This window comes from Ceratotherium simum, chromosome X, assembly GCF_057802395.1.
Source record: "Ceratotherium simum simum isolate JZ-2026a chromosome X, ASM5780239v1, whole genome shotgun sequence".
In the NCBI taxonomy this organism is placed as follows: Eukaryota; Metazoa; Chordata; class Mammalia; order Perissodactyla; family Rhinocerotidae; genus Ceratotherium; species Ceratotherium simum.
The window spans coordinates 39,059,314-39,084,700 of record NC_141940.1 but is presented as its reverse complement, the minus strand read 5'-3'; the positions used below and the strand labels follow the sequence as shown (position 1 = coordinate 39,084,700).

The following is a 25,387-nucleotide window of genomic DNA, read 5'->3' as shown; positions in this document are numbered from 1 at the left end:
CTTTATATATCCAGATGTCTAATGCAAGATTTTAAAGTAGCTTATTATTAAGAAATTTGAAAGTGCTAAATTCTAGCAATTTGTCAATTTATTGAAAATATATACTACACCAGTGGTTTAAACTAGAACTTCCCAATCGATGTGATCATCTTAGTCTTCTAGGTTCAGAGGGTTGGCCACCTCAGGCTGTGTACCTTCCCAATGTACCATGTACAAATATTATAATTTTCTTTGTATACCTTGAAGAGAATAAGTTTGGAAAGCACTGGTTTAAATCACTATATTAAAGAATAACTACTTTTGGAAAAATACATTTCCTCAATTCTAAGATGTATGATTTTTCAAGTTTTAATATTCTGGAAATCAGGATGTGTTTCAAAATTGAAGTGCACATTTAGTGTAATTTTTCTGAAAAACTTTTAGGTTGACATATATCTTTCAGCGTGTTTTAGGATTGGGAGGAAACTATAGTTTAAAAATAGTACTGGCTTTTAGAAGATCATATTTAACTTTTCTGAGCCTCAGTATCTTCATTTGTTAAATTAGAGGATCAAACAACACAATCTCCAAGTTCCCTTTAGCTCTGAAATTCTGTGTTCATAGATTGATGAGGCCACTTACTTTGAGTATAAAATACATAGGTGGTGACATAGCATGTTTATGTGTATGACAAAGACAATTAAACATTCTGATCCTTTAATCTCCAGAAATTTAGTAGATATACACATTTTACATAAACATTAAAAACATTCTGTTTGCTATGTACTTTTTTTTTTTAAACTTTTGAATCTATTTATTATATTAGACATCCCTTTTCACTCTTAAAGGTATTTTAATCATGTTTACACAAGTAACTCTATTCTAATTAATAGAAAATTGAACAGAGAAGCAGCTGTACAATATAATAAAAAGGACATTTTCTCTAAACTGTTAGAACTATAAAAGGCTTTAGTTTAAAACATGTTACTTGTTGCTTGATTTTTTATGTTATAAATCCTGTGAAACAAAATTATTATTTAAGTAGATAAAATAAATGATATCAAAACATTCCAAATTCAAACTAAAATTTTAGAAAATGACATTACATTTCTTTTTTTTTTACACATTTTTAATTTTTTTGTTTAGTGCAGTAACATGAGCTTATAACATTGTAAACATATCAGGTGTACATCATTGTACTTCTATTTCTGCATAGATTACATCATGTTCACCACCAAAATACTAATTACAACCCATCACCACACACATGTACCGAATTATCCCTTTCACCCTCCTCCCTCCCCCCTTCCCCTCTGGTAACCACCAATCCAATCTCTGTCCCTCTGTGTTTGTTTATTGTTGTTATTATCTACTACTTAATGAAGGAAATCATACGGTATTTGACCTTCTCCCTCTGACTTATTTCACTTTGCATTATACCCTCAATGTCCATCCATGTTGTCACAAATGGCTGGATTTCATCGTTTCTTATGGCTGAGTAGTATTCCATTGTGTATATATACCACAGCTTCTTTATCCATTCGTCCCTTGATGGGCACTTAGGTTGCTTCCAAGTCTTGGCTATTGTGAATAACGTTGCAATGAACACAGGGGTGCATGTACCTTTACAAATTGGTGTTTTCAAGTTCTTTGGATAAATACCCAACAGTGGAATAGCTGGATCATATGGTAGTTCTATCCTTGATTTTGTGAGGAATCTCCATACTGTTTTCCATAGTGGCTGCACCAGTTTGCACTCCCACCAGCAGTGTATGAGAGTTCCCTTCTCTCCACATCCTCTCCAACACATGTTGTTTCCTGTCTTGTTAATTATAGCCATTCTGACGGGCGTGAGGTGATATCTCATTGTAGTTTTGATTTGTATTTCCCTGATAGTTAGTGATTTTGAACATCTTTTCATGTGTCTGTTGGCCATCTGTATATCTTCTTTGGAGAAATGTCTGTTCAGGTCTTTTGCCCATTTTTTAATTGGGTTGGTAGTTTTTTTGTTGTTGACATGCATGAGTTCTTTATATATTTTGGAGATTAAGCCGTTATCAGAAGTATGGTTTGCAAATATCTTCTCCCAATTGTTAGGTTGTCTTTTCGTTTTGTTGATGGTTTCCTTTGCTGTGCAGAAGCTTTTTAGTTTGATGTAGTCCCACTTGTTTATTTTTTCTATTGTTTCTCTTGCCCGGTCAGACGTGGTGTTTGAAAAGATGTTCCTAAGACCGATGTCGAAGAGCATACTGCCTATGTTTTCTTCTAGAAGTTTCACAGTTTCAGGTCTTACATTCAAGTCTTTAATCCATTTGGAGTTAATTTTTGTGTATGGTGTAAGGTAAGGGTCTACTTTCATTTTTTTGCATATGGCTATCCAGTTTTCCCAACACCATTTGTTGAAGAGACTTTCTTTTCCCCATTGTATGTTCTTGACTCCTTTGTCAAAGATTAGCTGTCCATAGATGTGTGGGTTTATTTCTGGGCTTTCGATTCTATTCCATTGATCTGTGTGTCTGTTTTTGTGCCAGTACCATGCTGTTTTGGTTACTATAGCTTTGTAGTATATTTTGAAATCAGGGAGTGTGATACCTCCAGCTTTGTTCTTTTTTCTCAGGATTCCTTTAGCTATTCGGGGTCTTTTGTTGTTCCATACGAATTTTAGGATTCTTTGTTCTATTTCTGTGAAAAATGTTGTTGGAACTTTGATAGGGATTGCATTGAATCTATAGATGGCTTTAGGAAGTATGGACATCTTAACTACGTTAATTCTTCCAATCCAAGAGCACGGAATAGCTTTCCATTTCTTTGTGTCTTCTTCAATTTCTTTCAGAAATGTTTTATAGTTTTCGTTGTACAGATCTTTCACCTCTTTGTTTAAGTTTATTCCTAGGTATTTTATTCTTTTTGTTGCAATTGTAAATGACATGGTATTCTTAATTTCTCTTTCTGCTACTTCATTGTTGGTGTACAGAAATGCAACTGATTTTTGTATGTTGATTTTGTATCCTGCAACTTTACCATATTCGTTTATTACTTCTAAAAGTTTTCTGGTGGATTCTTTAGGGTTTTCTATATATAAAATCATGTCATCTGCAAATAGTGACAGTTTCACTTCTTCCTTTCCAATTTGGATCCCTTTAATTTCTTTCTCTTGCTTGATTGTTCTTGCTAGGACTTCCAGTACTATGTTAAATAGGAGTGGTGACAGTGGGCATCCTTGTCTGGTTCCTGTTCTTAGAGGGATGGCTTTCAGTTTTTCACCGTTGAGGATGATATTAGCTGTGGGTTTCTCATATATGGTCTTTATTATGTTGAGGTACTTTCCTTCTATACCCATTTTATTCAGAGTTTTTATCATAAAGGGATGCTGTATCTTGTCAAATGCTTTCACTGCATCTATTGAGATGATCATGTGATTTTTATTCTTCATTTTATTAATGTGGTGCATTACGTTGATTGATTTGGGAATGTTAAACCATCCCTGCATCCCTGGAATAAATCCCACTTGATCATGGTGTATAATCTTTTTCACGTATTGTTGTATGCGATTTGCTAGTATTTTGTTGAGGATTTTTGCATCGATGTTCATCAGTGATATTGGCCTGTAATTTTCTTTTTTGTGTTGTCCTTGTCTGGTTTTGGTATCAGGGTAATGTCAGCTTCGTAGAATGAGTTAGGGAGCTTCCCCCCCTCCTCGATTTTTTGGAAGAGTTCGAGAAGGATAGGTATTAAATCTTCTTTGAATGTTTGGTAGAATTCACCAGGGAAGCCGTCTGGTCCTGGACTTTTATTTTTGGGGAGGTTTGTGATTACTGTTTCGATCTCCTTACTGGTGATTGGTCTGTTTAAGTTCTCTACTTCTTCTTGATCCAGTTTTGGAAGGTTGTATGATTCTAAGAATTTATCCATTTCTTCCAGATTGTCGAATTGGTTGGCATATAGCTTTTCATAGTATTTTCTTATAATCTTTTGTATTTCTGAGGTGTCTGTTGTAACCTCTCCTGTTTCATTTCTGATTTTACTTATTTGTGCCTTCTCTCTTTTTTTCTTGGTGAATGTAGCTAAAGATTTGTCAATTTTGTTGATCTTTTCAAAGAACTAGCTCTTGGTTTTATTAATTTTTTCTATTGTTTTTTTGGTCTCTATTTCATTTATTTCTGCTCTGATTTTTATTATTTCCCTTCGTCTACTGATTTTGGGCTTTGTTTGTTCTTCTTTTTCCAGTTCCTTTAGGTGCATTGTTAGATTGTTTATTTGAGATTTTTCTTGTTTGTTGAGATAGGCCTGTATCGCTATAAACTTCCCTCTTAGAACCGCTTTTGCTGTATCCCATAAATTCTGGCATGTCGTATTTTCATTTTCATTTGTCTCCAGGTATTTTTTGATTTCTTCTTTGATTTCTTCGTTAACCCAGTTGTTGTTCAGTAGCATTTTGTTTAATCTCCACGTATTTGTGGCTTTTCTGATTTTCTTCCTATAGTTGATTTCTAGTTTCATTCTGTTGTGGTCAGAAAAGATGCTTGGTATTATTTCAATCTTCTTAAATTTATGGAGACTTGTTTTGTAGCCTAATATGTGATCAATCCTGGAGAATGTTCCATGTGCATTTGAAAAGAATGTGTATTCTTCGGTTTTTGGATGGAATGCTCTGTGTATATCTACTAGGTCCATCTGTTCTAGTGTGTCGTTTAAGGCCAATGTTTCCTTATTGATCTTCTGTTTGGATGATCTATCCGTTGGTGTAAGTGGAGTGTTAAAGTCCCCTACTATTATTGTGTTACTGTCTATTTCTGTTTTTATGTCTGTTAATAATTGCTTTATATATTTAGGTGCACCTACATTGGGTGCGTAGATATTTAAAAGTGTTATATCCTCTTGTTGGATTGTTCCCTTGATCATTATGTAATGCCCTTCTTTGTCTCTTTTTACAGTTTTTGTTTTAAATTCTATTTTGTCTGATATGAGTACTGCTACCCCAGCTTTCTTTTCATTGCCATGTGCATGGAGAATCTTTTTCCATCCCTTCACTTTCAGTTTGTGAGTGTCTTTAGGTCTGAAGTGTGTCTCTTGTATGCAGCATATATATGGGTCTTGTTTTTTTATCCAGTCAGCCACCCCATGCCTTTTAATTGGAGCATTTAGTCCATTGACGTTTAAAGTAGCTATTGATAAGTATGTACTTACTGCCATTTTTTAGCTTTTTTTTTCTCAGTGTTTTAGTAGTCCTTCTCTGTTCCTTTCTTCTTCTATACAGAATTGATGGTCACTTTAGTTTGACCTCTGTCTGAAAGCCGTACTCTTTAACTCCCATCCTCCCTCCTTTTAAGTTTTTGATATCATATCTAACCTCTTTTTTGTGCATTTGTATCCATTACCCTCTTATCATGGAAATAGATAATTTTTCCTATTTGTGGTCTTCTCTTTTCCCCTTAAATCAGTCCCTTTAACATTTCTTGTAGCACTGGTTTCTTGGTGACAAACTCCTTTAATTTTTGCTTATTTGGGAAAATTTTGATCTCTTCTTCCATTTTGAATGATAACCTTGCTGGGTAGAGTATTCTTGGCTGTAAGTTTTTTCCTTTTAGCACTTTAAATATATCGTGCCATTCTCTTCTAGCCTGTAAGGTTTCTGCTGAGAAGTCAGCTGATAGCCTTATGGGCTTTCCTTTGTATGTAACTTGACATTCTCTTGCAGCTTTTAGGATTCTCTCTTTATCTTTAATTCTGGACATTTTGATTATGATGTGTCTTGGTGTGGGCCTCTTTGGGTTGATCTTGTTTGGGGCTCTCTGTGCTTCCTGTACCTGGATGTCTGTTTCCTTCCTTAGGTTAGGGAAGTTTTCATCTATTATTTCTTGAAATAGATTCTCTGCCCCTTTGTCTCGCTCTTCTCCTTCCGGGACACCTATAACACGGATGTTAGTGCACTTGATGTTGTCCCAGAGGTCCCTTAGACTGTCCTCACTCTTTTTAATTCTTTTCTCTTTTACCTGTTCACCTTGGGTAATTTCTTCTAGTCTTTCGTCCAGCTCACAGATCCGTTCTTCTGTATCCTCTACTCTGCTTTTGAGTCCCTCTAATGAATTTTTCATTTCCAGTATTGTATTCTTCATTTCTGATTGGTTCTTTTTTATATCTTCGATTTCTTTGTTGACATTCTCACTGAGTTCATCTATTCTTCTCCCCAGATCAGTGAGCATCCTTAACACTCTTAGTTTGAACTCTCTGTCGGGTAGGTTGCTCATTTCTGTTTCCCTTAGTTCCTTTTCTGGGGTTTTGTCCTGTTCTCTTACTTGGAATGTATTCTTTTGCCTGCTCATTTTGCCTCTTTCCCTGTGCTTGTGTCTACCTATTAGGTAGGTCAGCTACGTCTCCTGCTCTTGGATAGGTGACCTTATGTAAGTGATGACTTAGGAGGCTTCCAGTGTGCTTCCCTCAGTTCTCAATGTTCCAGGGGTGACCCCTATGTGGGCTACGTTTGTCCTTCTGTTGTGGCCTTTTTGCTCTCCCTATAGGCGCCCAGGGAGGCTGAGTTATGCTCCTGGCCAGCTGTTGTAATGCTCAGCTGCTTGTAGTTGTTGTGTGCCCTTCAGTCTCTTTATCAGGTGTGGGGAGCCCCAGCACAGTTGGCTGCAAGTTCTAATAGCACATTTGTGTTGCAGTATTTCTTTTAAGTGAGTAGGCCCCCGCCCTGGCAGGTTGTTAGGCTCAGGGCCTTACAATTGCTGTAAGCCTCTAGCCTATTAGGTCTCTTGTCAGCTCTCTGAGGATTGCAGCTGGGTGGGGCTGGCCTCAGGCACAGGAGCACCCAATCGTTTCAGGCTTTGGAAGGTGGGGCATACCTCCTATGTGGGTCTTTGAGAAGCACAAGTCTTCTGCAGCTGACAAGCCCTGCCGCCCACAGGTCCACACACACAGTCAACACAGTCCTGCCCCGTGTGCACGCCCTGACCTCCCCAAGCGGAGCCATTCTCTCCATGGCGGGAGCCCCACACACTCCGCCACCGCCCCACACTCTCCACCCGCTCCTTGTGCACACCCTGCCCTGCTCAAGTCGGCTCAGTTGCCAGGCTGCAGAGAATCCAGTCACCAATCTATGCAGGCCCACAAGTTGCCTGAGGGCTTGTTGTTGGGTGGGGCCAGTCTCTAGGGTGGGCTCCCTGCCCTGGCTGAGCTGGATTAAATCGGTGCTCTAGCGGGTGGAGCAGACCCTGGGCTAGCAGGCCTCAGGGAGAACTCCAATGGCGTCTGTGTCAGCATGCCCACACCAGGCCACAACAATGGCCGCCGCCAATGTCCCAGTCCCTGGAGAGGTCTCACCCCTCACCGAGATGCACTCAGGGCCTATTAGGTGAGTCTCTTGTCACGAAAGCACTGTGCACCTTTCTTTGTGGTGATTTTAGGATGCTTTCTGAAACGGGTGAGTTTGCGCACAGGCCCTTTAAGAGCCAGTTTTAGTTTCTTTGTGAACCGGGTTTCTGGGGGTACTCCACAATGTTTTAGTAGCAGGCAATGTCAGATATTATGCCACTGGTCTCAATTGTGCTGGGTCCACAAAATGCCCCCAGCAGGGGCGCTCCCCAGCTCAGGGCCCCGCGAGGCTGCGTACCTGTGAGCTGCTCCCTGCGGCCGTGAAGCTGGCAGCTTGTGAAGGCGGCGTTTTTCCTCTCCGGAAGGGAGTCTCTGCCTCTTCTACCTCAGTTAGGCTTTTCCGTTGTTGCAGGAGTTCCTCTTATCCAGTTTTCAGTTCTGTCTCAGGGGTAATTTTTCCACGAGTAGTTGTAAATTGGCTGTGTCCACGGGAGGAGGTGAGTTCAGAGTCTGCCTACGCCGCCATCTTGACTCCCTCCTGCTATGTACTTCTTAACAACGTGTAGCTTGCTTTGTGTGCTACTTATGACTGGTGTGGGTAGGGTACTGGAAAAGCAGGGAAGAAACTCAAAACCCTTAGTTTATTTTAGCAGACATATTTCTATGTTTTTCTGTAATAAATGGGTATCAATATTCTATTAAAGCTCTTCATAATAATCATAACATATCTCATAATAGCTGTAGCTACCATTAACTATGTCCTAAGCACTATTGAGACTGAAAAATAACAGTCCATTCTATCAATCCCCATTTCCAAGTGTCTGGGAGTGCCTGAAGAGTCCATGTCCCTCAACTAGAACTTCAAAAGTGCTTAGGAATAGGTGGCTTGATAGTTTTTGCATCCTCAGGTCTCAGCTCATAGGCAACTCTTAATATGCAGATTTTAAAAGACTTATTATTATGGAAAATTTTAAGCATACACAAATGTACAGAGAATATAGTACAATGAACTCCTATGTACCCATTGCTCAGCTTCAAAAATTATCAACATTTTGATGACTTTGTTTCATCTGTACCCAACCACTATTCTTTGGAAAATCCCACAAGTCATTCATTTCACCAATGAATACTTCAGTATGTCTCTCTAACTGATAACCATATAACCACTATACCATTATTACCCCTCAAAATTAGCAATAATTTTTCAATATACTTTAAAACTCAGTCCATATTCAGATTTCCTCAATTGTCTCAAAGATGTCTTTATACAATTGGTTTGTTCAAACCGAGATCCAAGCAAGTTCCACATATTGCATTTGGTTGCTATGTTTAAGCCTCTTTTATATGCCATGGGAGAAACTGGGTCATTTGTATTGTACTGTGTTCCACATTCTGGATCTGGCCGATTGTTTCCTCATGATGTCATTTAAATTGATCCTCTGTTCCCCATATTTCCTGCAAATTGGAGGTTGCCTTGGAAGAGACACTAGAGAACTTTCTAGATATACAGAAAGAGCTGTACACTTAAGATTTGTGCATTTTACTGTACCTAAATTATGCTGCAAAGAAATTAAAGAAAAGAGAAAAATAACGCTTATAGGTAGTTCTGTGTACCTTCTGTTGAATTATATCTTACAGCACAAATTCTGTCTATCCCACTTTTTAAATTATTTTTTATTGAGATCATATTGGCTTATAACATTGTGTAAATTTCAGGTGTACATTATTATATTTGTTTCTGTCTAGACTGCATCGTGTTCATCACCAATAATCTAGTTTTTATCCATCACCATAAATATGTGCCTCTTTACCCCTTTCACCCTTCCCCCGCCCCCATCCCCTCTGGTAACCACCAGTCTGTTCTCTGTATCTACGTGTTTGTCTATCTTCCACATGTGATTGAAATCATACATTATTTGTCTTTCTCTGTCTGACTTATTTCAGTGTACGGAGATCTTCCCCATTTTTTTAACAGCTGCATAGTTTTACATTATGTAGATGTACCATAATTTATTTAGTCATGTCCCTATTGTTTCTAATCTTTAGCTATGAATATGGTTATATGGTCATTTCTATACTTTAGCTATAATAATGCTGCAATCAATAACTTTGAATTTCATATTTTGTTTCATAATTTCTAGTGTACCTTTGGGATAAATTCTTAGAGATGAGTTGTTTCAAAGGGTAAATACGTGTGTAATTTTGCTATGTATTTCCAAATTTCTCTCCATCGTGTTTGAATCCCGTTAACAGTATATGAAAGTACCTTTCCCCCATAGCCTTACCTACAGAAAATATTATCAAACTTGTATTTTTGCCAATCCTAACAGAGAAATTTGATTGAAGAATTTTTGGGGTGATCCCATTGATGTTCTCAGGGGCAGATATATTTGCTACTTACCCACCCCCTGCTGAATTCAATATTCATCACAAACCTAGGAGAACCACTTTATTTTTTAGAAAAGACATTTCATCCACTAATTTGCCTGCTCCTACTAAGTGCAATGAAGACAATGCTCCCTCAAATAGGAGTTTCTTCTATAGTTTTCTACAAAAGAGACTTAAAAATAGGAGGTTTCTTTCTATAATATGTAAAAGAACAACGAGTGGTAATAATCAGTGAGACATTTTGTCCATTGTTAATGTAATTCTCATGGTTCTCTTAGGTAGGATATTATTTTATTGTTAGTGATTGTTATTTACTTCAAGGAATTTATTTCTTCTTATAGGGTCCTCCTGGACTTCCTGGATTTCCAGGGACACCAGGTCTTCCTGTAAGTAGGATTTGGCTTCTTATTTTAAAATCCCTTAAAGAGTAATCTAAGAAATATTATACATGTGTTATATCTCTTTTCAAAGGGAATGCCAGGCCATGATGGGGCCCCAGGACCTCAAGGTATCCCCGGATGCAATGGAACAAAGGTGAGATTTCTTCAACTTAATCTTAGGCAATATACTTGATAATAATAGTAGTAAAAATCTAAAGAAATCAATATGAAGAATGTTGAAGAAAAGATACAGTAGCTTCATGTCTAGGACATACATACAGTGTGTTCTGAGTTAACATTTTCAATATATTGAAACATCAGTAATTCATTAAGCATGTGTAATTAGCTGGGATATTGCACTGGGTTGAAGATTACTTACCAAATCCTTTTTTAAATTTAATATAAAGTATGATGAGAGTTAAAAAAGAATTAGGATATATATATTTAAATATTAAATCAGTTGTTAAGAGTAATACTTGTGGATGTCATTCATTAGCTTTGCCTTTTTTTATGTTAGGTACAATTTAAGTTTTCAAAATTCATGCTTTTATAATTTTTTTATCTTGCCTAATAACTTCCTTAGGAAAAATTCTAAAAATATATCTATAATACAGCACATCAATTTTTACTATAAACTATTAGTATGCAACCTGAAACTCTTCTCCATCAGCAAAAATGATGAATTTAACAATTTAAAAAGAAAAAGAAAACTTTACATATGACAAACATTTTTTCGTGACCCACTTTTTTGTCTTTGGTCTACTGTTTGGATTTAATATAAAGTGATAGCAAGAAAAAAAATGAAGAAAATTTGCTCTTTTTGGAAGCTTACATATTATAGTCTCTGTTGTTACTCCCCCAGTTTTCCCTTTTCCTATAGGTTAATGCAATATGGTGTTATTTTATGTATATTGTTTTGGCATTTTCCATTTTGCACATAATGTTCTGTGAAAAGTATTCATAAAATACCCTAGATCTTTCTAACTAATGGTATGTGTCAGATTTTATATTAGGGCATATATTTAAAATAACTTGAACAAACTATTTTGCATTATGAAGACCATATATTGTGGTAACTATTGTAGTATATACTCGAAGGCAATAAAATTATTTTTAGCTCTAGTATTTCTCCAGGCCAGTGTGACCCTTGCTGAAAATAAGAATAATAATAGTATAATTTTTATTTTGGATTTGTGAGGCTTACTTGTGTTCTTCATTTCAACTGCGGCAACCTTACAGTGATAAGACCAATGTGGAAATAGTTTGCATGGCACATTGCGTATTAAAGTGGGCTACATTCTTATGACTGTTCTGGTTATTTGTTTGTTTTATGCCAGCATGCCTTGAGCAAGAAACACACCACTAGCCAAAGTTGGAAATTTGAAGACCAAATGTATCAACAATGAGTATAGACTGTTAAATGATTAAAGGGATCTTTTTCTTTCTTTTTATAGAGCAGTACCTTAGCAGATCTCATGATTAGTTTGTCTTTGAGGCCCCCAATTATATGAGCAACAAATTTTAAAACAATGGATTTATTATGTATACTTTCAGATTAAATGGTTTCTTATATTTCTTGCTATGTAAGATAGAATGAAACCTAGAGATGGAGCCAGAATATATGGGTTCTTTTGTTTTCTGTCTTCTAAACTTGATGTACAGGCCACTTCCTTTCTCTCTGGGCCTACTTTTTCCATGTGTAAAAAGTGGTGGAAAGATAGGTATTGGACAATGAGTCAAAGACACACAGCTGTAATAATTTTACTCTTTTAAGCCTCTGACAAGGATGTTTCTAGGATTACTGTGGCATATAGGTGTTTGAAAGGACGTTGCATTGGGGCTCTTCTACAGCAGTTTTAGCTTTTGTTTTCTAAACCAAATGTCCATATTAGTACTTTACAATAGTGAGTGAGAAAAATTGGGTGCCTGGAAAACATAATGACCTGCAATTGCTAGGACTATTGCTATTATTGTCCTCTTGGTGATATTAATGACATTCTTTCTTACTATCTTTTCTTCTTTACAAAAATAATTTGAAATAGTTTATAATAAAAGAAAAGTGAAATAAGGCAGTTAAAATAGGAATCTATATAATACATGGGCAGGAAATTGGGGCAAATCATTAACTATTAAATGTGACGATGTCCAGGAATCTGTGGTATGATTGTCTCCAAATGGATTTGTCAGAAGAAAATGACTGAGGTAGAAGATTTTTTTCCTTCATTTCTGATTGGGATTGATGAGTAGGGATAACAGTATCTTAGAAGGTTGAATTGATATGGATAGTTGATATTGAAGTAATTGGAAAGTGAAGGCTAATGAATTTTTGGCAATGTGGCACGTTTCAAAATGGTTTTAAAGCAACCTTTTCAATAAGTCATTGTTTGTTGGTACAGTCATGCTTTATTTCTTGTTCCTCCATGCTCTTTATTTTTAACTCTTTCTAGGGAGAACGTGGATTTCCAGGCAGTCCCGGCTTTCCTGGTCTGCAGGGTCCTCCAGTAAGTTATGAAATTGGGGATTATAATGAACACAGGAATTAACAGAGGAAGCAGAAGTGTAGAAAGTGAGTTTAATGCGTTCATGTGGAGCAAAGTAGTACATTTTAAAGTAGAAAACTAGAAAAGGATTTTTTTTTTCTAAAAAAGAATGTAGTATAGCCTTCTGCTGGGTAAGAGCAAAGATTCTATGATATTTAATATAAATGTCATCTCTAAGTGTCCTAAGATACATTGTACTCAGAATGACCCTATGGTAGTCTTACTCAATTTGGACTCTATTTAGAAAGCACTGCGCTCCCTTAACATATATATATAAAATAATCCCTCTTCTTTTTAATAATAGGGACCTCCTGGGATCCCAGGTATGAAGGTAAGCATCTCATGCTGAGAAGGTAAACATTTTGAATAAAGTATATGGAAAGCCTGCAACTTTAATCAGATAATATCTCTGACTTCTGTCTTAAAAGGGATGATTGTAAAAGTTGTGCAGGTGCACATTTACAAGCTTTCCTTATGTAGTCTCCTTTATCTCCGTGCCTTTAAGTACCTTCTATGTGCTGATACCCTTGCAAATGTGTATATCAGACTCAAACTTCTTTTCTGATACCTTCAGTCCTCATTACATTTTGATATAGTTGACCACCTGCTCCCTCTAGAAATACTCTTTTCCCCTGGCTTCTGTGACACTACCCTTTCCTGATTGTTCCTCGGCATCTCTGGTCATACTGCAGTCTTCTGTGCAATCTCATTCTATTCTCTCCAGCAGGTATCAGGACACAGTCCTGACCCTTCTACTCCTCTATGCCTAGCAATATTATTAATGCTCATGGTATCAATTACTATCTAGTTACTGAATACCTACATTTATATCTCTAAAACAGACTTTTCTTCTCAGTTAAATGCATGTATGAAACTACCTCCCTGACATCTCCACTCAAATATCTCTCAGACATTCAAATTAACATGTTCAAAGTTAACCCAGACCCCAAAATAAACCTGTTCCGCCCTCTGGCTTCCTCAGCTCTAAAATTTGCATCACTATATATTATGTACACTTTTGCATGAGCCCAAAACCTGAAAGTTAGTATTTTATCTTCTACTCCTTCACACACCTCCTCATTCCATTCTATCACTAAATACTGTTAACTCTGCCTATAAGATATATCTTAAATTCATCCACTTTTCTCCATCTCCACTGCCACCACACTAACCATAATGTCTCATCTGGACTATTGTAATAGCCTCTTAACTAGTCTCTTTTCTCGCTGCTCGCACCCCCACCCCCCCCTCCCAGCCTGATTTATTCTCTACAAAACAGCCAAGAATGATCTTTTTAAAACATAAATCAATAATTTAATCTCCCTGCTTATAAACCTTCAAGAGCTTCCCACTGCATCTAAGATAAATTCCACATTCTTTTCCATGGCCTGTAAGACCTGAATGTTCTGGTCCCTGCCTACATTTCCAGGCTTATCTTGAAACCACTTTTCCCTTGGCTTGCTGATGATACCGGTCTGCATTAAGTTATTTGCATGTGCCCAACTCTTCTCTTTTCGAGTCCTTTGTACATGCTGCTTTCACTACCTAACACTCTTCTCCCATCTTCACCTGGCCCACTCCTTGTTATCCTTTAGCTCTCAGCCTGAATGTTACCTTCACAGATTGCCCGTCTTTGACTACCCAAACTAATTTCCTCCACTACTTTGTTTTCAACTGAAATATATTTGATATATAACATTGTGTAAATTTAAGGTGTACACCATGTCAATTTGCTACATTTATATATTGTAATATGATTGCCATCGTAGCAATAATTAAAACCTCTATCACGTCACATATTTATCATTTCTTTTTAGTCCTCCACTATTTCTTTATCATGTACCATGTTGTTTTTCTTCATAGCCCTTAACAGAACATTTTGTCATCTTATTTACATGTTATGGTCTGTATTTCCCCAGTATATTGTTTGCATCATGACAGCAGAGATCTTGTTTATTTTCTTCACTACTGAGTATCCAGAGCCTGACAAAATTCTTGGCAAATATTAATATTTAATAAATGTTTTTAAATGAATGACTAACTGAAGATACCACAGGCTCTTAATAAACTGACTGTACTTCAGTGTACTCTGGCCACTTCCTCATTTCCTTTTAAGAGGTAAATTTAGTCACATTAATTACTGAGATCACCTAATCTTCCAGGACATTTATGTGACAAATTGAATTCTCAGATTCTTTTTTTGTGCTTTTGCCAATTTTCATGTATCATAACTGTTACTCACAACTTCCATTGATGGCTTCTTTCAGGGAGAACCAGGTAGTATAATTATGTCATCACTGCCAGGACCAAAGGGTAGTCCAGGATATCCCGGTCCTCCTGGAATACAAGTAAGCACCCAGTGATTTTCTTCTTTGCTATATTGATTAAATTAGATCACAGCATCACTATTTTCTCCTCAGCCTTTAGTACCCGCTATTTTAGTTATAGAAATTATCATCTGAAGTTTGATAGACATTGCATGTACCTTGTACCTGAAAATAAAAGCAATATGGACCAGGGAGAATTTTAAGAAGCACTACTTTGTTCTTTTACCTTTCTTCTCAGCTTCCATGGAAATGTTTGTTGCTGGCTTTGACAGCAGAAATAGGCTTCTATATTCTTATTCTTGTGCTGTGGGGATCAGTAGGGTGGTAGGAGTAGTCCTAATAATTGTAAATGATCTCATTAAAAATAAAATCCATAGGTCTCCCATTTAAGATATTACAAGATGTCATTTGTAACACTATCATTTATGCATAACATATGCACATAATTTGAAGGCTGAAGGAATAAAATTTATGCATGGCGAACATCAAGTATAATCTTAAGAAAAAAGTTATGTTAGCCTACAGATAACATGCATAGAGATAGCAATAACTTTTGACTATTTATAGATTAGGAAGTCAGTTTCTTGAGGTTTATATTTCACGAGGATTGATCCCTTTGCCAAAAATAGAAATCAGTACTTTCTAATATTTGATCACTAAGTTACAATATCGGGGACTTATTTCATAACTACCTTCTCGTTCCATACTTGTTGTCACCCGTCCATATGCTCTTAAGTACTGTCAATCTTGCCCTTGATCTTTCATAAATTTTTATTATGTAATATTTGAAAATACAGCAGACTACATGCGAAATATATGTACATTATGAAGCATAACTACCAAGTGAACATCTCTGACATCAACACAATGTTTATGAACTAGAACATTACAAATAATTTTGAATCAACCTGTAGTTTCCTTGGCAGTCATATCCTTCTGCATTCTTTCAGGATAGAACTTCCATCCTGAGTTTTCCATTGCTTCTTAAAAATAATTTTATTACATATGCATATAGCTAAACAATGGAGCATTTGGTTTTGCTTTTAAAGTAGTATAATATTTATGTAGTTTTCAGCAGCTTTTTCTGTTTGATATGTTAAGATTCACCCATATTATTGTATGTCGCTATAGTTCCTCCGTATAATATCCCATTGTGTGACCATACTACAGTTTCTCTCTGATCCCCAAAAATATTGTTGAATATTTGGGTTGTTTTGGGATTTTTTTTTAAAAATTACAAAGCAATCCAAGTTTTATACCTACATATAGAATTGTTAGATTTCAGGGCAGTCAAATTTTCAACTTTTTAAAATGCCCAATTGTGTTTCACAACGATTGCATCACTCCCTTTCTTTTGCCCCAGTTATTCTCACTTCCCTCTTTGTCTTTAATCTTATTTTCTATTTTAAAATTAAAGAAGCCACCTTGAAACTAGTAGCCTTTCCCTTCCAATTTCTAGCATGAAAGCCCCACTAAATGTCCATCTCTATCACTTATTTTGTAAAACTTCTTTACTATGTGTTTGTCCTACATTTGTTGTCTACCACTGTAAAACATCAGTTTTCTAAAAGCTGCATCCATTCTGTTTAGTTGAATTTCTTTATAGTTACTTAATTCTTTTATTCTTATACATTTTAAAATTCTGCTTATAATACTGCAGAATTATGGAACTGTAGAACAGAATTCTGATAACTACGTAAATTTAATTTTCATCCATTTAGTTCTTTGTATGGTGCAGTGAGGGTTTTTTTTTTCTCATCCTTTTCTTTACTTCCTTTATAACAGGGCCCAGCTGGTCCCACTGGGATACCAGGGCCAATTGGTCCCCCAGGACCACCAGGTTTGATGGTAAGCTTGCTTCTATAATATCATTTCTCCTCCTTTTCTTTTGATTTCTTTCACAAATATTAATATTATTTATATTACTTGAAATTATAATGCATTTTCAATGTTCATAATCTATAATTTCTTATTTACAGGAGATTTTACAATGTTATGGTGAACAATATATATGCTAAGTAATAGCTTCATTTTATAGATGGAAAAAATAAGATACACAAAAGGAAAGATTTAAAATAAAGTATTTTGTTGATTACCTTTTGATGTGTCAGTGTTGAATTCGATTCTGGCCATCTCATGAAGTCTTCTAAGGCAGTTCTCTAGTCACTTGATGAAACATGTTTCTTCAAACTGCAGTTTTCGATTTAAGAGGAACAAAAACAGGTATTTACAAAAATTATTGGCTCTCATTGATTAGGGGCCTGTGACAAAACAGTAGGATTGGTGAGGGTAGTGAATCACTCTGCAGGGGGATAAGGATTTGTGTACCCCAGGAGAGAAGCAAAAACTTCTCAAGACCCTGAATGTGCAACCAGTCCTCTTACTTTACTACTTCTGTGGTCACTCGTATTTCCTACTCTAAGAAATTCTAAGTATTTTTACCCATGAAATACTTAGATTTCATTCAAGTCGTGTTTTGGACTTAGAGCTTTGCTGTTGCCTTCTTAAAAGTTTAAGAAATTTGTACTTCAGTCAAAGTAATTTCTCATGTGCCACGCTCTCTCTCATCTACCATATATTTAAGTGACAGTTTTCATTATACCTTTATAGATTGTACAGTTTTGCTTGTGGCAATTGGTACTCTATTCTTCAATGAAGGAAATAATGTTTGGTAAATACTAGAAGAATCTACCAGAAAAGATTGTGATTTCTGCTTTCCTAGAAATCTTTAGGAGAGGATTAGAAAACCCCTTTGTTTAGTTTGTTTTCGTTGTACATGTCTTACCAAGCATGAGAAGCTGGACTGTGGTACTTTTTCCTAACTCTCTTGTTACAACATTGGTATACACTAGGTGTGTTGTTACACCTTGAATTTCCGTAACTCTTGTGGCCACATAACTGATTCACTCTATACTTCTGAATGTCCCTTTAATTAACCCTGATTCATCAGGTGAAGCAAAGTCTTAGAAATGCCACCAAGGTGCAAAGTGTAAATAAATTGGTCCATTGAGATCAAGAGGTAAAATACTGGGGCAGACAAATGCCTATTTAACTTTTTAAACCTTGAAACATTCTCAAATATACAAAGTCAGATCACAAAAATAAAACTAGACTAAAAAAGTAAACACACGATTTTTAGAACTAGAGTTAACTGTCTCATGGTACCTAAATTTACCTATAATTCTGATATGAAAAATTTGATATGTTTGTTGAGATTAACTTTTGTACTGATTTTTGGCACTGGTGCTACCTCTCTGCCTCTATTCATCCTTGCATTTCTTCCCCTGCCCACTCACATCCTGTCACAAGAAGTTTCCACATTCATCTAGTTTGTTTAAATCAATTTAAGTGTGTGTCTCTGACTAGAAAGCAATGAGAAAAATAACAGGAAAATATTATTTTGAAGGGCTTTTTTAGTGCTCACTTTTTATGAAACCAAATAATATTTTAATAGACTTATTAATATAACACGTTTTTCCTTTTCTGTGTCTTCTATTCTTAGGGTCCTCCTGGTCCACCAGGACTTCCAGGACCAAAGGTAATTTTCTTTTTCTTTACATCTTTTATTTGGTGTGGGTTCATTTTGTTATTGTCAATGAGATTTTAAACTGAAACTTCTCTCTTCAGGGGAATATGGGCTTAAATTTCCAGGGACCCAAGGGTGAAAAGGTGAGTAAAGAAAAATGTTGATTCTTCATCCCTCAGCTTTCTCCCTTCATAGTCATTTGAATTTGTCTTTTTCCTTCACTTGCTTCTTGCAACTGACTTATCTTACATGTTATATTATTATTGTATATGTAAATTATGAAATATCGCTTTCTTATCTTATCTTGCAAACAGGGTGAGCAAGGTCTTCAGGGCCCCCCTGGGCCACCTGGGCAGATCAGTGAACAGAAAAGACCAATTGATGTAGAGTTTCAGAAAGGAGATCAAGTGAGTATGTAGAGAGGAAATCAATGAAAATCTTGCTATGAAAGTGACATTCCATTAAAATGCATCATAAGCTGGAGTATGGTTATATGTTAAGCTATTTTAAAAATAACAAGGGCCAGCCCGTGGCATAGTGGTTAAGTGCATGTGCTCTGCTGCTGGCGGCCCAGGTTTGGATCCAGGGCACGCAGCAATGCACCGCTTGTCAGGCCATGCTGAGGTGGCGTCCCATATAAAGTGGAGGAAGATGGGCATGTATGTTAGCACAGGGCTAGTCTTCCTCAGCAAAAAGAGGAGGATTGGCGTGGATGTTAGCTCAAGGCTGATCTTCCTCACAAAAAAATTAAAAAATTAAAAAATTAAAATAACAAGGATTTGAGATAAATTTTTTAAAGAGTTTTATTGAGATATAATTTATAAACCATACAATTCACCCATTTAAAGTGTTCAATTCTATTTTTTTTAGTATATTCACAGGGTAGTGAAACCATCACTACAATCTAATTTTAGAACATTTTAATCCACCACCCCCACCCAAACTCCATACCTATTAGTTGTCACTCCCAATTTCTTCCCAAATTCTCCAGCCCTAGGCAGCCACTAACCTACTTTTGGGCTCTGTAGATTTGCCTATTCTGGACATTTTATATAAATAGAATCATACCATAGGTGGTCTTCAGTGTCTGGCTTCTTTTACTTAGTATAATGTTTTCAAGTTCATCTGTGTTGCAGCATGTATCAGTACTCCATTCCTTTTTATGACCAAATTATATTCCTTTGTGTGTATATTCCACATTTGTTTATCCATTCATCGGTTGATGGACATTGGATTGTTTCCATTTTGGGCTGTTATAAATAATGCATTCATGTACAAAATTAGGTCATGGTAAGGTAGATTCTTATTGTCTTCGATTATTGTGTTCTCTACATTACACTGATATACGAGGAGAAAAATGGTATTACTCTATAAACTTTTGTGTTTAGAAATAATTATCTGATATCTTGCTTCTATTAGAGTAGATGAGGGGATCAAATATATCTTTTATAGCCCACTCTTGAACAAACAGTGTGTGTGCATGTTGTTTTATTTAAATGCTAAGAATAAAGGACAGATCATATTGAAATTCTACCATCAATATGGATTGGGCCATTTAATTATCTGTCCAAATGTATGTGTGTTATATAGCCCCCAAATCTCCTAGTTTTAGGTACTCTTGCTTTTTATAAAATATTTATAAGAATAAAAAATCATTAATACTTTCATTTTAAGTGTTGTCTTGTTATTTACTTCAAAACTTTGCTTGTACATACACTAGAAATTAACTGAACAAGCAAAGATGGCTCTAGGTTCTTTTGCCTAGCAGATTTCAACTTTGAATTAGAAACATCCTCTTATCTTTGGTTATACTACATGAATCTATAGTTCAGGTTGTTAAAAGTGTTCCTAGCTAGTTCTAGTATTAACAGTATTAATGTTGCTTTCCTTTCCCCTTTTACTACATAGGGTCTTCCTGGTGACCGAGGGCCTCCTGGACCTCCAGGGATACGCGGTCCTCCAGTAAGTAACCTAAAATGATTTAACATCATTTAATGTAAATTGGTATTCATACATAGTGCTCCATGAACCAATGTAAAACTATTTTTGTGTGTACAGGGTCCTCCAGGTGGCGTGAAAGGTGAGAAGGGTGAGCAAGGAGAGCCTGGCAAAAGAGTAAGTGTTATGACTACTAATACTCTGCAAAAAATTTTAAATATACGTGTGTGTGTGTAACTTTATTCTTTCCTCCTAAATCCTAGTTTTGTTGCTTCAAAATGTCACGACTGACATGTTTATTATAATATTGAAATTTAAAAAGTCTACTTAATATAGTCCAAGGCAGGAATTAAGCTTGTTATATTATTTAACCTCATACTTCCTAAATAACAAATTCATATTCTTTCATTTCTGTGAATCCTATAGGGTAAACCAGGCAAAGATGGAGAGAATGGCCAACCAGGAATTCCAGTGAGTAGTTCAAGTCCATCCCCCACCCCCACAAAGAAACTGGCAACATTTTTTACTTGGTAGTTGAGAAGCAGGATGGCAAAGAGGCTTGGGTTTGGAAATAGTTTAAATGAATAGAAATTATCATTTATTTCTCTTTTGAATATCAATTTGAAATTCCTCTGTTTTTTAAGTCAGATTTATTGAGATGTAATTTGTATACAATAAAATGAACCATTTTTAGTGTACAGTTCTGTGTATTTTGATAAACACATACAGTTGTGTAACCAACTCCATAATGAAAAACAAAAGTTCCCTCATGCTCTTTTGTAGTGATCCCCTCCCCTTCCCCCCACTCGAAGCCCCTATAATATTGCCTATTCCAGAGTGCCATATACCTGAAATCATATTGTATATAGCCTTTTGAATTAGGGTTCTTTCACATAGCATAATACATTGTACTGTGTATCAATAGTTCACTCCTTTTTATTACTGAGTGGTATTTGATTGTATGGATGTACTAGGGTTTGTCTATTTATTTACCTATTGAAGGATGTTTTGGTTGTTTATGGTTTGGCCATTATGAATAAATCTGCTGAAAACATTCACATACAATTTTTTGTGTGAACGTAAGTTTTTTTCAGTAAAAAGTTTGACAGATAATTCTAATTTCTACCCCACAAAGAGGAAAATAAAAACATGGAAGTCCAGGAACATTATTTCAAGCAGGCTCGGTATCAAGAGTATCCACAGTAGATGTTAAAAGAGATTTTCAAGGACAGAAAATTTGATGAAACTTGGAGACCATTCTGAAGGAAAAGGATAATAATTCTTAACAAGGCTGGAAGTTGGAAGAAATAAAATCAGATAAATTGGTTTCCACATGAGTTTGTTAAATAGGCAATCCTCAACTTACAAACTCTAGATTCACAAATGGCTTAAACATATAAAATGGCATAAGGGGAGGTAAATTCAGGGTGTCAGTTCCTGGCTTCTTTTGGAGCAACTCGTCTTTGTTTCATGATTTAGGCAGCCATGATGTTCAACAATTGCTTCTGATTGTTTTCGACAGATAGCCCCAGGGGAACAGCTGTTCTCTATTTGCACTGGGAGAACTCAAGTCAGGTCAAATAAAGATAGTCTTGCTAGTGGGGTCTTTTTGGGAACCACCAGACAGGTCAAATAATGACAATTCTCTGAGAACTGGGGCTTTGAAGAAGCTCCAATCCAGTTCTTTCCCTTCCAATTGCTGCTAGGCTGCTGGTTTTCCACCTTGATTGTGAGCTGTTGGTTTTCAAGGCTATTGCAGGGCTGAGGAGGAGTGATGGGAATCGAGCAAGTTAAAATGCCACAAAGTGCTGTGTTCTTACCAAGATTCAGGCATTTTTTTTCAATGAATGCTTCCTGGATTGCTGAAAGCCTTTGATTAATTTCTGGAGTTCTAAAACAGTTGACTCTGATCATTTTTCCCAGTGTTCTTGTTGCTTTTATGGAGGACAGGAGTTTTGGAGGTCTTTACTCCACCATTTTTGCTGATGTCACTCTGTCCTCTATGTTTTAAAGGGTTTGCCTGGTGATCCTGGTTACCCTGGTGAAGCAGGAAGGGATGGAGAAAAGGTAAGAATTTTAATACTTTGAAGTGACTGGTTTTATTCTAGTTAACATAATCCTTTTCTCTCCCAAAGTTGATTTATAAATGAAAAAGTTCTAAATAACTAACTTTTTAATTCAAAACATACCTTCTTTATCCATGTTTTGGTGTTGATCCTTTTTCTTTTATACCACTTCCTCTAAATTTTTATTCATTTTCCTAAATCACAGTCCATGTGGTGTAAATACATGAATAATTGTTTAACTTTAGCATTTCCATTGTGAAAAGTTGATGCCCTTACTTTTTGAGCATGTATCGGCAAAACTTTTGTTCTCCAGAAAGATAATTCGACACTATTTTAGTGAGGTCCTCATACTAAATGGGCTTATAGCTGTGAATTTAGAATGTCTCCACTAAACATTTCCATTCTCTAAGCAATTATTTTCTGGAAGTCTGTGGCTAATTCTTTGTCATTTTTTTCATTTGTCTATGAAGCCTGACTGAAGTCATTTATTTAGTTACCTATTTTAAAAGTGACTTTGAAAGAATGTATGAAGCACACAATTCCTCTATTTATAGCAGAGCAAAATATCCAGTTTTCTAATCTCTCTAGTCTCTAGTTGCTTTGTATGAAAATCAAAACTGCAAAGCTTTGTTTTATAGGCAAGAAGGGAAAGGTGTTACAAACTTGAATGTACCCAGAGGGCGCATATTTTAACGGTGGTTTATCTCTAAACTAGATCCAAGTTCTAGCTTGGCCTAAGAGGCACAGTTAGAATAAAGGCAGATATACTCAGAGAAAAGAATTTTTTTTCAGGTAGTAAGTAAAGTTATAGGACAGAGTAACTCTTTAAACTAAAATGAGCTTATAGATAGATGAAAAGTTCCTATGAACAAGTCTAGAACGAGAATAGTGACGTGAGAGAGACATCTATCCTTAGGTCTTGGCCAGTAGAGTAACGGTTGGATACTGTGTTCTTTATGCTGTTGTAGCTACTGGTTAAGGGTAGCGGTTTTGTCCTAATTTGTCTTTTGTTAGCTTCTAAGGACAAACTTACAAAAGCAGTTATGATTTATTACCTGTTCCTGATGATAAAGTCCATCAGCTCTAAAATATCTGTCACTAATGGAAATGACACTAAATTTATGCCCTTGACATGCTTTATGAAAAGGAACATGGCTAAATGTAAAAAATGTAACGGTTTCAACTGATTCTAGAGGTACCAGATTTTTTACTCACCATCTTGTTTATAGAGTATTTATAGTTTGCTAGAAAATAAGAATCTTAAAATCAAAGGATGTTACAGCTAGAAATACCTTATAAGTCTGATTTATATATAAGGCAGAGAAGTTAATTGATTTGGTCAAGATTGTATAGCTAGTAAATTTGAGACAACATCACAGGTCTTCCAGGCTTAGCTCAGTACTTTTTCACCACCTCATGTTGTATTTCTCTTTGAGATATTTTCTTATGGATTTCCAGGTTTTTATGAAACAATTATCTGTTATGTTTTTGAGGAAATTGATGTTTTCATGTGATTTTTTACTAACCTGTTTTACAATTGTATTGAACAGGGCCAGAAAGGTGACATTGGACCAACTGGGCTTCCTGGACGTGTAAGTTTTTTTATTTAGTCTTCATTTATCAAATTTATTGATGCATTTTCATTTTTGTGCCTTAATTATATACTCTATACCTTTTTTCTCATAGAACACAAAATTCCAAGTCATTATCCTACTGGCTTAAAAGTCTTTACATCTAAAACCTTCAGTGATGTTGACCTCAAAGTCTTTGTATTGTTCTGCCTGTATATTACTTCTCTATAGTAAAGATCCAAAATTATGGCATTGGGTTGTTTTGCATCATGATTGCCAAATCATTTCTCAAGTAACCAGCAGGTGGTGCAATCGTTGCTTACAAAGGTTCAATAAAAGAAACTGTTGGGGAACTAGGGATTGGTCTTTTCCCCTGCAGAGCTCAGGAGAAAGATGGACTGGGTCTTAATAGGTTTTCTCAATTTGTAATTGTCTGATTCACACCTCTTTCTTCCCTGAGTGTGTGCTTCTTAGGAGCTCTTAATAACAAATGTAGGAACTGCTCTATGAAAGAATAATTGGGGAGTTTAAAGATTTCCCATCATGTTTGCATTCACCATGAAATTTAAGTCAAATATATTTCCAATCTTATTAAGAATAAAATATCATTGCTGCAGTTTGACATTGGTTTTCGTTTGGTTGAAATTTGGTAAGACTCTTGACTTTAGACTGCATTGACGCTTCAAAGGTGCAAGGTCCATAAAACCTATTTGAGTAACATTAGTTTAATTCTTCTTGTCAAAAGTGAGTCTCAGATATTGATACTTAGTATGTTACCAAATCTAATAAGGATATACTTTAAGAAGATCTTAGACTATTTTTATTCACTTTTATTTTAAAATTAGATTTTAGTTCTCTAAGAAATAATTTCTTTATAAAATGAGATGATAAAATTTTGATGAATATCAGAAGAAATGGACATCTTGAGAGTGCAGTCCTATCCAGCAGCTCACTTTGCCTTTTGAACTACTATCCCAATTCTAGGTTCCATGACGTTCAGTCTTCTTTTGTCTGAATATTTCTTATATCCAATAAAGCCAGGATGAAATATCACACTTTGCCAGTGGGTGTTGATTTATACCAGACTGACAGTTTCCTAACTCTAAAGCTTATTTATCTTTATAGCTTTATGAGTTTAATTTATTTATATTTAGATTGTTTAATATGAAACTCTTTAGATACTGAGGTTCTAAGAAGACAGAGAGAGAGGAAAGGAAGGATCAGTTAGTTGATTTTAATCAATAAAGCCTTCCAGGAAGAGATGAGTTTTCTTTTTTTTGAGAGGAAGAAAGAAATGTGTATTGATAAAGGGACAGATTGAGTGAAGGCATGATAGATGTTTGGAATGGCATATTCAA

The 25,387-nt window shown here is 35.9% G+C and overlaps 1 protein-coding gene across 1 annotated transcript in view; it reads left to right on the top strand.

Annotated features, from left to right (window-relative positions):
• Positions 1-25,387, top strand: part of COL4A5 (collagen type IV alpha 5 chain) — a 228,084-nt gene that overhangs the window by 100,566 nt on the left and 102,131 nt on the right. Inside the window, exons 5-18 of the mRNA XM_004440476.3 lie at positions 10,023-10,067; positions 10,153-10,215; positions 12,509-12,562; positions 12,906-12,932; positions 14,869-14,949; positions 16,714-16,776; positions 18,431-18,466; positions 18,556-18,597; positions 18,769-18,861; positions 20,363-20,416; positions 20,513-20,569; positions 20,819-20,863; positions 22,406-22,459; positions 24,009-24,050. Of these exons, the coding sequence (XP_004440533.1) occupies positions 10,023-10,067; positions 10,153-10,215; positions 12,509-12,562; positions 12,906-12,932; positions 14,869-14,949; positions 16,714-16,776; positions 18,431-18,466; positions 18,556-18,597; positions 18,769-18,861; positions 20,363-20,416; positions 20,513-20,569; positions 20,819-20,863; positions 22,406-22,459; positions 24,009-24,050 (756 nt within the window). The remainder of the gene's footprint in view (positions 1-10,022; positions 10,068-10,152; positions 10,216-12,508; positions 12,563-12,905; positions 12,933-14,868; positions 14,950-16,713; positions 16,777-18,430; positions 18,467-18,555; positions 18,598-18,768; positions 18,862-20,362; positions 20,417-20,512; positions 20,570-20,818; positions 20,864-22,405; positions 22,460-24,008; positions 24,051-25,387) is intronic.